The sequence below is a fragment of the Lampetra fluviatilis genome, unplaced genomic scaffold (assembly GCF_964198595.1).
Source record: "Lampetra fluviatilis unplaced genomic scaffold, kcLamFluv1.1 SCAFFOLD_288, whole genome shotgun sequence".
NCBI classification, from domain to species: Eukaryota; Metazoa; Chordata; class Hyperoartia; order Petromyzontiformes; family Petromyzontidae; genus Lampetra; species Lampetra fluviatilis.
In genome coordinates, this window is record NW_027621429.1 from 57501 (window position 1) to 70000 (window position 12500).

At 54.3% G+C, this 12500-nt stretch overlaps 1 protein-coding gene across 1 annotated transcript in view; it reads right to left on the bottom strand.

The window, feature by feature from the left end:
• LOC144955254 (microfibrillar-associated protein 2-like) overlaps window positions 1-12500 on the bottom strand; it is a 54459-nt gene that overhangs the window by 21349 nt on the left and 20610 nt on the right. The window contains exon 6 of the mRNA XM_078885534.1: window positions 10809-10859. Within this exon, the coding sequence (XP_078741660.1) occupies window positions 10809-10859 (51 nt within the window). The remainder of the gene's footprint in view (window positions 1-10808; window positions 10860-12500) is intronic.

Here is a 12500-nt window from a genome sequence, read left to right on the forward strand (position 1 = left end):
GAGTGAGTGGGTGAGTGAGTGGATGAGTGAGTGGGTGAGTGAGTGGGTGAGTGAGTGGGTGAGTGAGTGGGTGAGTGAGTGGGTGAGTGAGTGAGTGAATGAGTGAGTGGATGAGTGGGTGAGTGAGTGTGTGAGTGGGTGAGTGAGTGAGTGTGTGAGTGGGTGAGTGAGTGGACGAGTGAGTGGGTGAGTGAGTGAGTGAATGAGTGAGTGAGTGGGTGAGTGAGTGGGTGAGTGAGTGGGTGAGTGAGTGGGTGAGTGAGTGGGTGAGTGAGTGGGTGAGTGGGTGAGTGAGTGTGTGAGTGGGTGAGTGAGTGGGTGAGTGGGTGAGTGAGTGTGTGAGTGGATGAGTGAGTGAGTGAGTGGATGAGTGAGTGTGTGAGTGGGTGAGTGAGTGAGTGAGTGAGTGGGTGAGTGAGTGGGTGAGTGAGTGGGTGAGTGAGTGGGTGAGTGAGTGAGCGAATGAGTGAGTGGATGAGTGGGTGAGTGAGTGTGTGAGTGGGTGAGTGAGTGAGTGAGTGGGTGAGTGAGTGGGTGAGTGAGTGGGTGAGTGAGTGGGTGAGTGAGTGAGTGAATGAGTGAGTGGATGAGTGGGTGAGTGAGTGTGTGAGTGGGTGAGTGAGTGAGTGAGTGAATGAGTGAGTGTGTGAGTGGGTGAGTGAGTGAGTGAATGAGTGAGTGGATGAGTGGGTGAGTGAGTGAGTGAATGAGTGAGTGGATGAGTGGGTGAGTGAGTGTGTGAGTGGGTGAGTGAGTGAGTGTGTGAGTGGGTGAGTGAGTGGACGAGTGAGTGGGTGAGTGGGTGAGTGAGTGGGTGGGTGAGTGAAAAGATGAGTGGACGAGTGTGAGTGAGTGGGTGAGTGAGTGGATGAGTGAGTGAATGAGTGAGTGGATGAGTGAGTGGGTGAGTGAGTGGGTGAGTGAGTGGATGAGTGAGTGAGCGAATGAGTGAGTGGGTGAGTGAGCGGGTGAGTGAGTGAGTGAGTGGGTGAGTGAGTGAGTGAATGAGTGAGTGAGTGGGTGAGTGAGTGAATGAGTGAGTGGATGAGTGGGTGAGTGAGTGTGTGAGTGGGTGAGTGAGTGAGTGAGTGTGTGAGTGGGTGAGTGAGTGGACGAGTGAGTGGGTGAGTGAGTGGGTGAGTGAGTGGATGAGTGAGTGAGTGGGTGAGTGAGTGGATGAGTGTGTGAGTGGGTGAGTGAGTGGATGAGTGAGTGGGCGAGTGAGTGGGTGAGTGAATGGGTGAGTGAGTGGGTGAGTGAGTGGATGAGTGAGTGAGTGGGCGAGTGAGTGGACGAGTGAGTGGGTGAGTGAGTGGATGAGTAAGTGAGTGAGTGGGTGAGTGGATGAGTGAGTGGGTAAGTGGGTGGATCAGTGGGTGATTGGGTAGATGAGTGAGTGGATGAGTGGGTGAGTGAGTGAGTGGGTGAGTGGGTGAGTGAGTGGGTGAGTGAGTGAGTGAGCGAGTGAGCGAGTGGGTGAGTGAGTGAGCGTGTGGGTGAGTGAGTGGGTGAGTGAGCGAATGAGTGAGTGGATGAGTGGGTGAGTGAGTGTGTGAGTGAATGGGTGAGTGAGTGAGTCAGTGAATGAGTGAGTGAATGAGTGAGTGGATGAGTGGGTGAGTGAGTGAGTGAGTGGGTGAGTGTGTGAGTGAGTGGGTGAGTGAGTGAGTGAGCGAGTGGATGAGTGGGTGAGTGAGTGTGTGAGTGAATGGGTGAGTGAGTGAGTCAGTGAATGAGTGAGTGAATGAGTGAGTGTGTGAGTGGATGAGTGAGTGAGTGAGTGGATGAGTGAGTGTGTGAGTGGGTGAGTGAGTGAGTGAGTGAGTGGGTGAGTGAGTGGGTGAGTGAGTGGGTGAGTGAGTGGGTGAGTGAGTGAGCGAATGAGTGAGTGGATGAGTGGGTGAGTGAGTGTGTGAGTGGGTGAGTGAGTGAGTGAGTGGGTGAGTGAGTGGGTGAGTGAGTGGGTGAGTGAGTGGGTGAGTGAGTGAGCGAATGAGTGAGTGGATGAGTGGGTGAGTGAGTGTGTGAGTGGGTGAGTGAGTGAGTGAGTGAATGAGTGAGTGTGTGAGTGGGTGAGTGAGTGAGTGAATGAGTGAGTGGATGAGTGGGTGAGTGAGTGAGTGAATGAGTGAGTGGATGAGTGGGTGAGTGAGTGTGTGAGTGGGTGAGTGAGTGAGTGAATGAGTGAGTGGGTGAGTGAGTGAGTGAATGAGTGAGTGAGTGAGTGGGTGAGTGGATGAGTGAGTGAATGAGTGAGTGGATGAGTGAGTGAGCGAATGAGTGAGTGAGTGGATGAGTGAGTGGGTGAGTGAGTGGGTGAGTGAGTGGATGAGTGAGTGAGCGAATGAGTGAGTGGGTGAGTGAGCGGGTGAGTGAGTGAGTGAGTGGGTGAGTGAGTGAGTGAATGAGTGAGTGAGTGGGTGAGTGAGTGAATGAGTGAGTGGATGAGTGAGTGGGTGAGTGAGTGAGTGAGTGTGTGAGTGGGTGAGTGTGTGAGTGGGTGAGTGAGTGGGTGAGTGAGTGAGTGAGTGAGTGAGTGAGTGGATGAGTGAGTGGGTGAGTGAGTGAGTGAGTGTGTGAGTGGGTGAGTGAGTGGGTGAGTGGGTGAGTGAGTGAGTGAATGAGTGAGTGGATGAGTGAGTGGGTGAGTGAGTGAGTGAGTGAGTGGATGAGTGAGTGAGTGGGCGAGTGAGTGGGCGAGTGAATGTATGAGTAAGTGAGTGAGTGGGTGAGTGGATGAGTGGGTGGGTGAGTGGGTAAGTGGGTGGATCAGTGGGTGATTGGGTAGATGAGTGAGTGGATGAGTGGGTGAGTGAGTGAGTGGGTGAGTGGGTGAGTGAGTGGGTGAGTGAGTGAGTGAGCGAGTGAGCGAGTGGGTGAGTGAGTGAGTGTGTGAGTGGGTGAGTGAGTGGATGAGTGAATGGGTGAGTGAGTGAGTCAGTGAATGAGTGAGTGAATGAGTGAGTGGATGAGTGGGTGAGTGAGTGAGTGAGTGGGTGAGTGTGTGAGTGAGTGGGTGAGTGAGTGAGTGAGCGAGTGGGTGAGTGAGTGAGCGAGTGGGTGAGTGAGTGAGCGTGTGGGTGAGTGAGTGGGTGAGTGAGCGGGTGAGTGAGTGGATGAGTGAGTGAGCGAGTGGATGAGTGAGTGAGTGAGTGAGTGGGTGAGTGGATGAGTGAGTGAGTGAGCGAGTGGATGAGTGAGTGAGTGGGTGAGTGGGCGAGTGAATGGATGAGTGAGTGAGCGAGTGGATGAGTGAGTGAGTGGGTGAGTGGGCGAGTGAATGGATGAGTGAGTGAGCGAGTGGATGAGTGAGTGAGTGGGTGAGTGGGTGAGTGGATGAGTGAGTGAGTGAGTGAGTGGGTGAGTGAGTGAGTGAGTGGATGAGTGAGTGAGTGAGTGAGTGGGTGAGTGTGAGTGAGTGAGTGAGTGAGTGAGTGGGTGAGTGAGTGGGTGAGTGAGTGAGTGAGTGGGTGAGTGAGTGGGTGAGTGAGTGAGTGGGTGAGTGAGTTGTGTGTCCGTGAGTGAGTGTGTGAGTGAATGGGTGAGTGAGTGAGTGGATGAGTGGTTGAGTGAGTGAGTGGGTGAGTGGGGGAGTGAGTGGGTGAGTGAGTGAGTGAGTGGGTGAGTGAGTGGGTGAGTGAGTGAGTGAGTGGGTGAGTGAGTGGATGAGTGAGTGAGTGGGTGAGTGAGTGGTGTGTCCGTGAGTGAGTGGATGAGTGAATGGGTGAGTGAGTGAGTGAGTGAGTGAGCGAGTGGGTGAGTGAGTGAGTGAGTGAGTGGGTGAGTGAGTGAGTGGGTGAGTGAGTGAGTGGGTGGGTGAGTGTGAGTGAGCGAGTGGGTGAGTGAGTGAGCGAGTGGGTGAGTGAGTGTGAGTGGGTGAGTGAGTGAGTGGGTGGGTGAGTGTGAGTGAGCGAGTGGGTGAGTGAGTGAGCGAGTGGGTGAGTGAGTGTGAGTGGGTGAGTGAGTGAGCGGGTGGGTGAGTGGATGAGTGAGTGGGCGAGTGGATGAGTGAGTGAGTGAGTGGATGAGTGAGTGAGTGGGTGAGTGGATGAGTGAGTGAGTGAGTGGGTGAGTGAGTGAGTGAGTGGGTGAGTGGATGTGTGAGTGAGTGAGTGGATGAGTGGTTGAGTGAGTGAGTGGGTGAGTGGGTGAGTGAGTGGGTGAGTGAGTGAGTGAGTGGGTGAGTGAGTGGGTGAGTGAGTGAGTGAGTGGGTGAGTGAGTGGGTGAGTGAGTGAGTGGGTGGGTGAGTGAGTTGTGTGTCCGTGAGTGAGTGGATGAGTGAATGGGTGAGTGAGTGAGTGAGTGGGTGGGTGAGTGAGTGAGTGAGTGAGTGGGTGAGTGAGTGAGTGAGCGAGTGGGTGAGTGAGTGAGTGAGTGAGTGGGTGAGTGAGTGGGTGAGTGAGTGAGTGAGTGGATGAGTGAGTTGGTGAGTGAGTGAGTGGGTGAGTGGATGAGTGAGTGAATGAATGGATGAGTGAGTGAGTGAGTGACTGAGTGAGTGAGTGAGTGGGTGAGTGAGTGAGTGGATGAGTGAGTGAGTGAGTGGGTGAGTGAGTGAGTGAGTGGGTGAGTGAGTGAGTGAGTGGTTGAGTGAGTGGGTGAGTGAGTGAGTGAGTGAGTGGGTGAGTGAGTGAGTGAGTGAATGAGTGGGTGAGTGAGTGAGTGGGTGAGTGAGTGAGTGGATGAATGGGTGGAGTGAGTGAGTGGGTGAGTGGGTGAGTGGGTGGGTGGGTGAGTGAGTGAGTGAGTGGGTGAGTGGAGTGAGTGAGTGAGTGGGTGAGTGAGTGAGTGGGTGAGTGAGTTGTGTGTCCGTGAGTGAGTGGGTGAGTGAGAGGGTGAGTGAGTGGGTGAGTGAGTGAGTGAGTGAGTGAGTGGGTGAGTGAGTGGGTGAGTGAGTGGGTGAGTGAGTGGGTGAGTGAGTGAGTGAGTGGGTGAGTGAGTGAGTGAGTGAGTGGGTGAGTGGTGAGTGAGTGGGTGAGTGAGTGGGTGAGTGAGTGAGTGGGTGAGTGAGTGAGTGAGTGGGTGAGTGGGTGAGTGAGTGAGTGAGAGAGTGAGTGAGTGAGTGGGTGGGTGGGTGAGTGAGTGAGTGAGTGGGTGAGTGAGTGAGTGGGTGAGTGAGTGAGTGAGTGGGTGGGTGGGTGAGTGAGTGAGTGAGTTGATGAGTGAGTGAGTGGGTGAGTGAGTGAGTGAGTGGTGTGTCCGTGAGTGAGTGGATGAGTGAATGGTGAGTGAGTGAGTGAGTGGGTGAGTGAGTGAGTGAGTGAGCGAGTGAGTGAGTGAGTGAGTGAGTGGGTGAGTGAGTGAGTGAGTGGGTGAGTGAGTGAGTGAGTGGGTGAGTGGATGAGTGAGTGAGTGAGTGGGTGGAGTGAGTGAGTGAGTGGGTGAGTGAGTGAGTGGGTGAGTGAGTGAGTGGATGAGTGAGTGAGTGAGTGGGTGAGTGAGTGAGTGGGTGAGTGAGTGAGTGAGTGGGTGAGTGAGTGAGTGAGTGAGTGAGTGGGTGAGTGAGTGAGTGGGTGAGTGAGTAGGTGAGTGAGTGAGTGAGTGAGTGGATGAGTGAGTTGGTGAGTGAGTGGATGGGTGAGTGAGTGAGTGGGGTGAGTGAGTGAGTAAGTGGGTGAGTGAGTGGGTGTGGTGAGTGAGTGGGTGAGTGAGTGGGTGAGTGAGCGGGTGAGGGTGAGTGAGTGAGTGAGTGAGTGGGTGAGTGAGTGAGTGAGGTGAGTGGGTGAGTGAGTGGGTGAGTGAGTGGGTGAGTGAGTGAGTGAGTGGGTGAGTGAGTGGGTGAGTGAGTGGGTGAGTGAGTGAGTGGTGAGTGGGTGAGTGAGTGAGTGAGGTGAGTGGGTGAGTGAGTGAGTGAGGTGAGGGTGTGAGTGGGTGAGTGAGTGGGTGAGTGAGTGAGTGAGTGAGTGGGTGAGTGGGTGAGTGAGTGAGTGAGTGAGTGAGTGGGTGAGTGAGTGGTGAGTGAGTGAGTGGGTGAGTGAGTGGGTGAGTGAGTGGGTGAGTGAGTGAGTGAGTGGGTGAGTGAGTGGGTGAGTGAGTGAGTGAGTGGGTGAGTGAGTGGGTGAGTGAGTGGGTGCGTGAGTGGTGAGTGAGTGAGTGAGTGGGTGAGTGAGTGAGTGAGTGGTGAGTGGGTGAGTGAGTGAGTGAGTGAGTGGGTGAGTGAGTGGGTGAGTGAGTGAGTGGGTGAGTGAGTGGGTGGTGAGTGGGTGAGTGAGTGAGTGAGTGTGTGAGTGAGTGAGTGAGTGGGTGAGTGAGTGGGTGAGTGAGTGGGTGCGTGAGTGGGTGAGTGAGTGAGTGAGTGGTGAGTGAGTGGTGAGTGAGTGAGTGAGTGGTGAGTGAGTGGGTGAGTGGGTGAGTGAGTGAGTGAGTGGGTGAGTGAGTGAGTGAGTGGGTGAGTGAGTGGGTGAGTGAGTGGGTGAGTGAGTGGGTGAGTGAGTGAGTGGGTGAGTGAGTGGTGAGTGAGTGGGTGAGTGAGTGAGTGAGTGGGTGAGTGAGTGAGTGAGTGAGTGGGTGAGTGAGTGGGTGAGTGAGTGGGTGAGTGAGTGGGTGAGTGAGTGGGTGCGTGAGTGGGTGAGTGAGTGAGTGAGTGGGTGAGTGAGTGAGTGAGTGGTGAGTGGGTGAGTGAGTGAGTGAGTGAGTGAGTGAGTGAGTGGTGAGTGGAGTGGGGGTGAGTGAGTGAGTGGGTGAGTGAGTGGGTGAGTGAGTGGGTGAGTGAGTGAGTGAGTGGGTGAGAGTGAGTGTGAGTGAGTGGGTGAGTGGGTGAGTGGGTGAGTGAGTGAGTGAGTGGGTGAGTGAGTGAGTGAGTGAGTGAGTGAGTGGGTGAGTGAGTGGGTGAGTGAGTGGGTGCGTGAGTGGGTGAGTGAGTGAGTGGGTGAGTGGAGTGAGTGAGTGAGTGGGTGAGTGAGTGAGTGAGTGGGTGAGTGGGTGAGTGGGGTGAGTGAGTGAGTAAGTGGGTGAGTGAGTGAGTGTCTGAGTGAGTGAGTGAGTGGGTGAGTGAGTGAGTGAGTGAGTGGGTGAGTGAGTGGGTGAGTGAGTGAGTGAGTGAGTGGGTGAGTGGGTGAGTGAGTGAGTGAGTGGGTGAGTGAGTGGGTGAGTGAGTGAGTGGGTGAGTGAGTGGGTGAGTGAGTGGGTGAGTGAGTGAGTGAGTGAGTGAGTGAGTGAGTGGGTGAGTGAGTGGGTGAGTGAGTGAGTGGGTGCGTGAGTGGGTGAGTGAGTGAGTGAGTGAGTGGGTGAGTGAGTGAGTGAGTGGGTGAGTGAGTGAGTGAGTGAGTGAGTGAGTGGGTGAGTGAGTGGGGTGAGTGAGTGAGTGGGTGAGTGAGTGGGTGAGTGAGTGGGTGAGTGAGGAGTGAGTGAGTGGGTGAGTGAGTGAGTGAGTGAGTGGGTGAGTGAGTGGGTGAGTGAGTGGGTGCGTGAGTGGGTGAGTGAGTGAGTGAGTGAGTGGGTGAGTGAGTGAGTGAGTGGGTGAGTGAGTGAGTGAGTGAGTGAGTGGGTGAGTGGGTGAGTGAGTGGGTGAGTGAGTGGGTGAGTGGGTGAGTGAGTGAGTGAGTGAGTGAGTGGGTGAGTGAGTGGGTGAGTGAGTGAGTGGGTGAGTGAGTGGGTGAGTGAGTGGGTGAGTGAGTGAGTGAGTGAGTGAGTGAGTGAGTGAGTGAGTGAGTGGGTGAGTGAGTGGGTGAGTGAGTGAGTGGGTGCGTGAATGGGTGAGTGAGTGAGTGGGTGAGTGAGTGAGTGAGTGGGTGAGTGAGTGAGTGAGTGGGTGAGTGGGTGAGTGAGTGAGTAAGTGGGTGAGTGAGTGTCTGAGTGAGTGAGTGAGTGGGTGAGTGAGTGAGTGAGTGAGTGAGTGAGTGGGTGAGTGAGTGAGTGGGTGAGTGAGAGTGAGTGAGTGGGTGAGTGAGTGAGTGAGTGAGTGAGTGAGTGAGTGTGGGTGAGTGAGTGGGTGAGTGAGTGGCGAGTGAGTGAGTGGGTTGAGTGAGTGGGTGAGTGGGTGAGTGGAGTGAGTGAGTGAGTGGGTGAGTGAGTGGATGAGTGAGTGAGTGGGTGAGTGAGTGAGTGACTGAGTGAGTGACTGAGTGAGTGAGTGAGTGAGTGAGTGGGTGAGTGAGTGGGTGAGTGAGTGGGTGAGTGGGTGAGTGAGTGAGTGGGTGAGTGAGTGAGTGAGTGGGTGAGTGAGTGAGTGGGTGAGTGAGTGAGTGGGTGAGTGAGTGAGTGGGTGAGTGAATGAGTGAGTGGGTGAGTGAGTGAGTGGGTGAGTGAATGAGTGAGTGGGTGAGTTAGTGAGTTAGTGGGTGAGTGAGTGAGTGAGTGGGTGAGTGAGTGAGTGGGTAAGTGAGTGAGTGACTGAGTGGGTGACTGAGTGAGTGAGTGAGTGAATGAGTGAGTGAGTGACTGACTGAGTGTGTGACTGAGTGAGTGAGTGAGTGACTGAGTGAGTGAGTGAATGCGTGAGTGAGTGAGTGACTGAGTGAGTGACTGAGTGAGTGACTGAGTGAGTGAGTGAGTGGGTGAGTGAGTGAGTGACTGAGTGGGTGACTGAGTGAGTGTGTGAGTGAGTGAGTGAGTGAATGAGTGAGTGAGTGAGTGACTGAGTGAGTGAGTGAGTGACTGAGTGAGTGAATGAGTGAGTGAGTGAGTGACTGAGTGAGTGACTGAGTGAGTGGGTGAGTGGGTGGGTGAGTGAGTGAGTGAGTGAGTGGGTGAGTGAGTGAGTGAGTGGTTGATGAGTGAGTGAGTGAGTGAGTGAGTGAGTGTGAGTGAGTGAGTGAGTGAGTGAGTGGGTGAGTGAGTGGGTGAGTGAGTGGGTGAGTGAGTGAGTGAGTGAGTGGGTGAGTGAGTGGGTGAGTGAGTGGGTGAGTGAGTGAGTGGGTGAGTGAGTGGGTGAGTGATTGAGTGTGTGAGTGAGTGGGTGAGTGAGTGAGTGAGTGGGTGATTGAGTGGTGAGTGAGTGAGTGAGTGGGTGAGTGAGTGGGTGTGTGAGTGAGTGGGTGAGTGGGTGAGTGAGTGAGTGAGTGAGTGGGTGAGTGAGTGAGTGGGTGAGTGAGTGAGTGAGTGAGTGGGTGGAGTGAGTGGGTGAGTGAGTGAGTGAGTGAGTGGGTGAGTGAGTGAGTGAGTGAGTGAGTGGGGTGAGTGAGTGGGTGAGTGAGTGAGTGAGTGGGTGAGTGAGTGAGTGAGTGAGTCGGTGAGTGAGTGAGTGATTGAGTGGGTGAGTGAGTGAGTGGGTGAGTGAGTGAGTGAGTGAGTGGGTGAGTGAGTGAGTGGGTAAGTGAGTGAGTGACTGAGTGGGTGACTGAGTGAGTGAGTGAGTGAATGAGTGAGTGAGTGAGTGAGTGACTGACTGAGTGTGTGACTGAGTGAGTGAGTGAGTGAGTGAGTGGGTGAGTGAGTGAGTGGGTGAGTGAGTGAGTGGGTGAGTGAGTGGGTGAGTGAGTGAGTGAGTGGATGAGTGAGTGAGTGGGTGAGTGAGTGAGTGACTGAGTGAGTGACTGAGTGAGTGAGTGAGTGGGTGAGTGAGTGGGTGAGTGAGTGGGTGAGTGGGTGAGTGAGTGAGTGGGTGAGTGAGTGAGGTGAGTGAGTGAGTGAGTGGGTGAGTGAGTGAGTGGGTGAGTGAGTGAGTGGGTGAGTGAGTGAATGAGTGGGTGAGTGAATGAGTGAGTGGGTGAGTGAGTGAGTGGGTGAGTGAATGAGTGAGTGGGTGAGTTAGTGAGTTAGTGGGTGTGAGTGAGTGAGTGGGTGAGTGAGTGAGTGGGTAAGTGAGTGAGTGACTGAGTGGGTGACTGAGTGAGTTGAGTGAGTGAATGAGTGAGTGAGTGAGTGACTGACTGAGTGTGTGACTGAGTGAGTGAGTGACTGAGTGAGTGAGTGAATGCGTGAGTGAGTGAGTGACTGAGTGAGTGACTGAGTGAGTGACTGAGTGAGTGAGTGAGTGGGTGAGTGAGTGAGTGACTGAGTGGGTGACTGAGTGAGTGTGTGAGTGAGTGAGTGAGTGAGTGAGTGAATGAGTGAGTGAGTGACTGAGTGAGTGAGTGAGTGACTGAGTGAGTGAATGAGTGAGTGAGTGAGTGACTGAGTGAGTGACTGAGTGAGTGGGTGAGTGGGTGGGTGAGTGAGTGAGTGAGTGGGTGAGTGAGTGAGTGAGTGAGTGGTTGATGAGTGAGTGAGTGAGTGGGTGAGTGAGTGAGTGAGTGAGTGAGTGGGTGAGTGAGTGAGTGGGTGAGTGAGTGGGTGAGTGAGTGAGTGAGTGGGTGAGTGAGTGGGTGAGTGAGTGGGTGAGTGAGTGAGTGGGTGAGTGAGTGGGTGAGTGAGTGAGTGTGTGAGTGAGTGGGTGAGTGAGTGAGTGAGTGGGTGATTGAGTGGTGAGTGAGTGAGTGGGTGAGTGAGTGGGTGTGTGAGTGAGTGGGTGAGTGGGTGAGTGAGTGAGTGGGTGAGTGAGTGAGTGGGTGAGTGAGTGAGTGGGTGAGTGAGTGAGTGAGTGAGTGGGTGAGTGAGTGGGTGAGTGAGTGAGTGGGTGAGTGAGTGAGTGAGTGAGTGAGTGAGTGGGTGAGTGAGTGAGTGAGTGAGTGAGTGAGTGGGTGAGTGAGTGAGTGAGTCGGTGAGTGAGTGAGTGATTGAGTGGGTGAGTGAGTGAGTGGGTGAGTGAGTGAGTGAGTGAGTGGGTGAGTGAGTGGGTGAGTGAGTGAGTGAGTGGGTGAGTGAGTGAGTGGGTGAGTGAGTGGTTGAGTGAGTGAGTGGGTGAGTGAGTGGGTGAGTGAGTGAGTGAGTGGGTGAGTGAGTGAGTGGGTGAGTGAGTGGGTGAGTGAGTGAGTGGTTGATCACTCACGATCAACCTGTCCTCCTAAGTCAGTGTCGACCAGGGTTGAGGGAGTGATGTCTACAACCACAAACATCATCAACATCATCATCATCAGAAGCATCATCATCATCACCATCACCACCATCAACACCATCACCATCATCACCACCATCAGCACCATCACCACCATCAGCACCATCACCACCATCAGCACCATCACCACCATCACCACCATCAACATCAGCACCATCACCGCCATCACCATCAGCACCATCACCACCATCAGCACCATCACCATCACCACCATCACCATCAGCACCATCACCACCATCAGCACCATCACCATCATCACCACCATCAGCACCATCACCACCATCACCATCAGCACCATCACCACCATCAGCACCATCAGCATCACCACCATCACCATTACCGCCAACACCATCAGCACCATCACCATCACCACCACCATCACCATCATCACCACCATCATCATCATCATCAACATCATCACCATCAGCACCATCACCATCACCACCACCATCACCATCATCACCATCAACACCACCACCATCAGCACCATCACCATCACCACCATCAGCACCATCAGCACCATCAGCACCACCACCATCACCACCACCATCACCATCATCATCATCACCATCAGCACCATCAGCACCATCACCATCACCACCACCATCACCACCATCACCTCCACCACCATCAGCACCATCAGCACCATCAGCACCATCACCACCACCATCACCATCACCACCATCACCACCATCACCACCATCAGCACCATCACCATCACCACCATCAGCACCATCAGCACCACCACCATCACCACCACCATCACCACCACCATCACCACCATCACCATCACCACCATCACCACCATCAACATCACCACCATCACCACCATCACCATCACCACCATCACCACCATCACCATCACCTCCACCACCACCATCATCATCACCACCATCACCACCACCACCATCACCATCACCACCATCACCACCACCACCATCACCTCCACCACCACCATCATCATCACCACCATCACCACCATCACCATCACCACCATCACCACCATCACCATCACCACCATCACCACCATCATCATCACCACCATCATCAACATCATCTACATCACCACCATCACCACCATCACCATCAGCACCATCACCATCACCACCATCACCACCATCATCACCATCACCACCATCAGCACCATCAGCACCATCACCACCACCACCATCACCAGCACCATCACCATCACCACCATCACCACCTCCACCACCATCACCACCACCACCACCACCATCATCATCACCACCATCACCACCACCACCATCACCACCATCACCACCACCACCATCACCACCATCATCATCACCACCATCATCATCACCACCACCACCACCACCATCATCATCACCACCATCATCACCATCACCACCATCACCACCATCACCATCATCACCATCATCACCATCACCACCATCATCATCACCACCATCATCACCATCACCACCATCATCATCACCACCATCATCACCATCACCACCATCACCATCAGCACCATCACCATCACCACCACCATCACCACCATCACCTCCACCACCATCAGCACCATCACCATCACCACCACCATCACCATCACCACCATCACCACCATCAGCACCATCACCATCACCACCATCATCACCACCA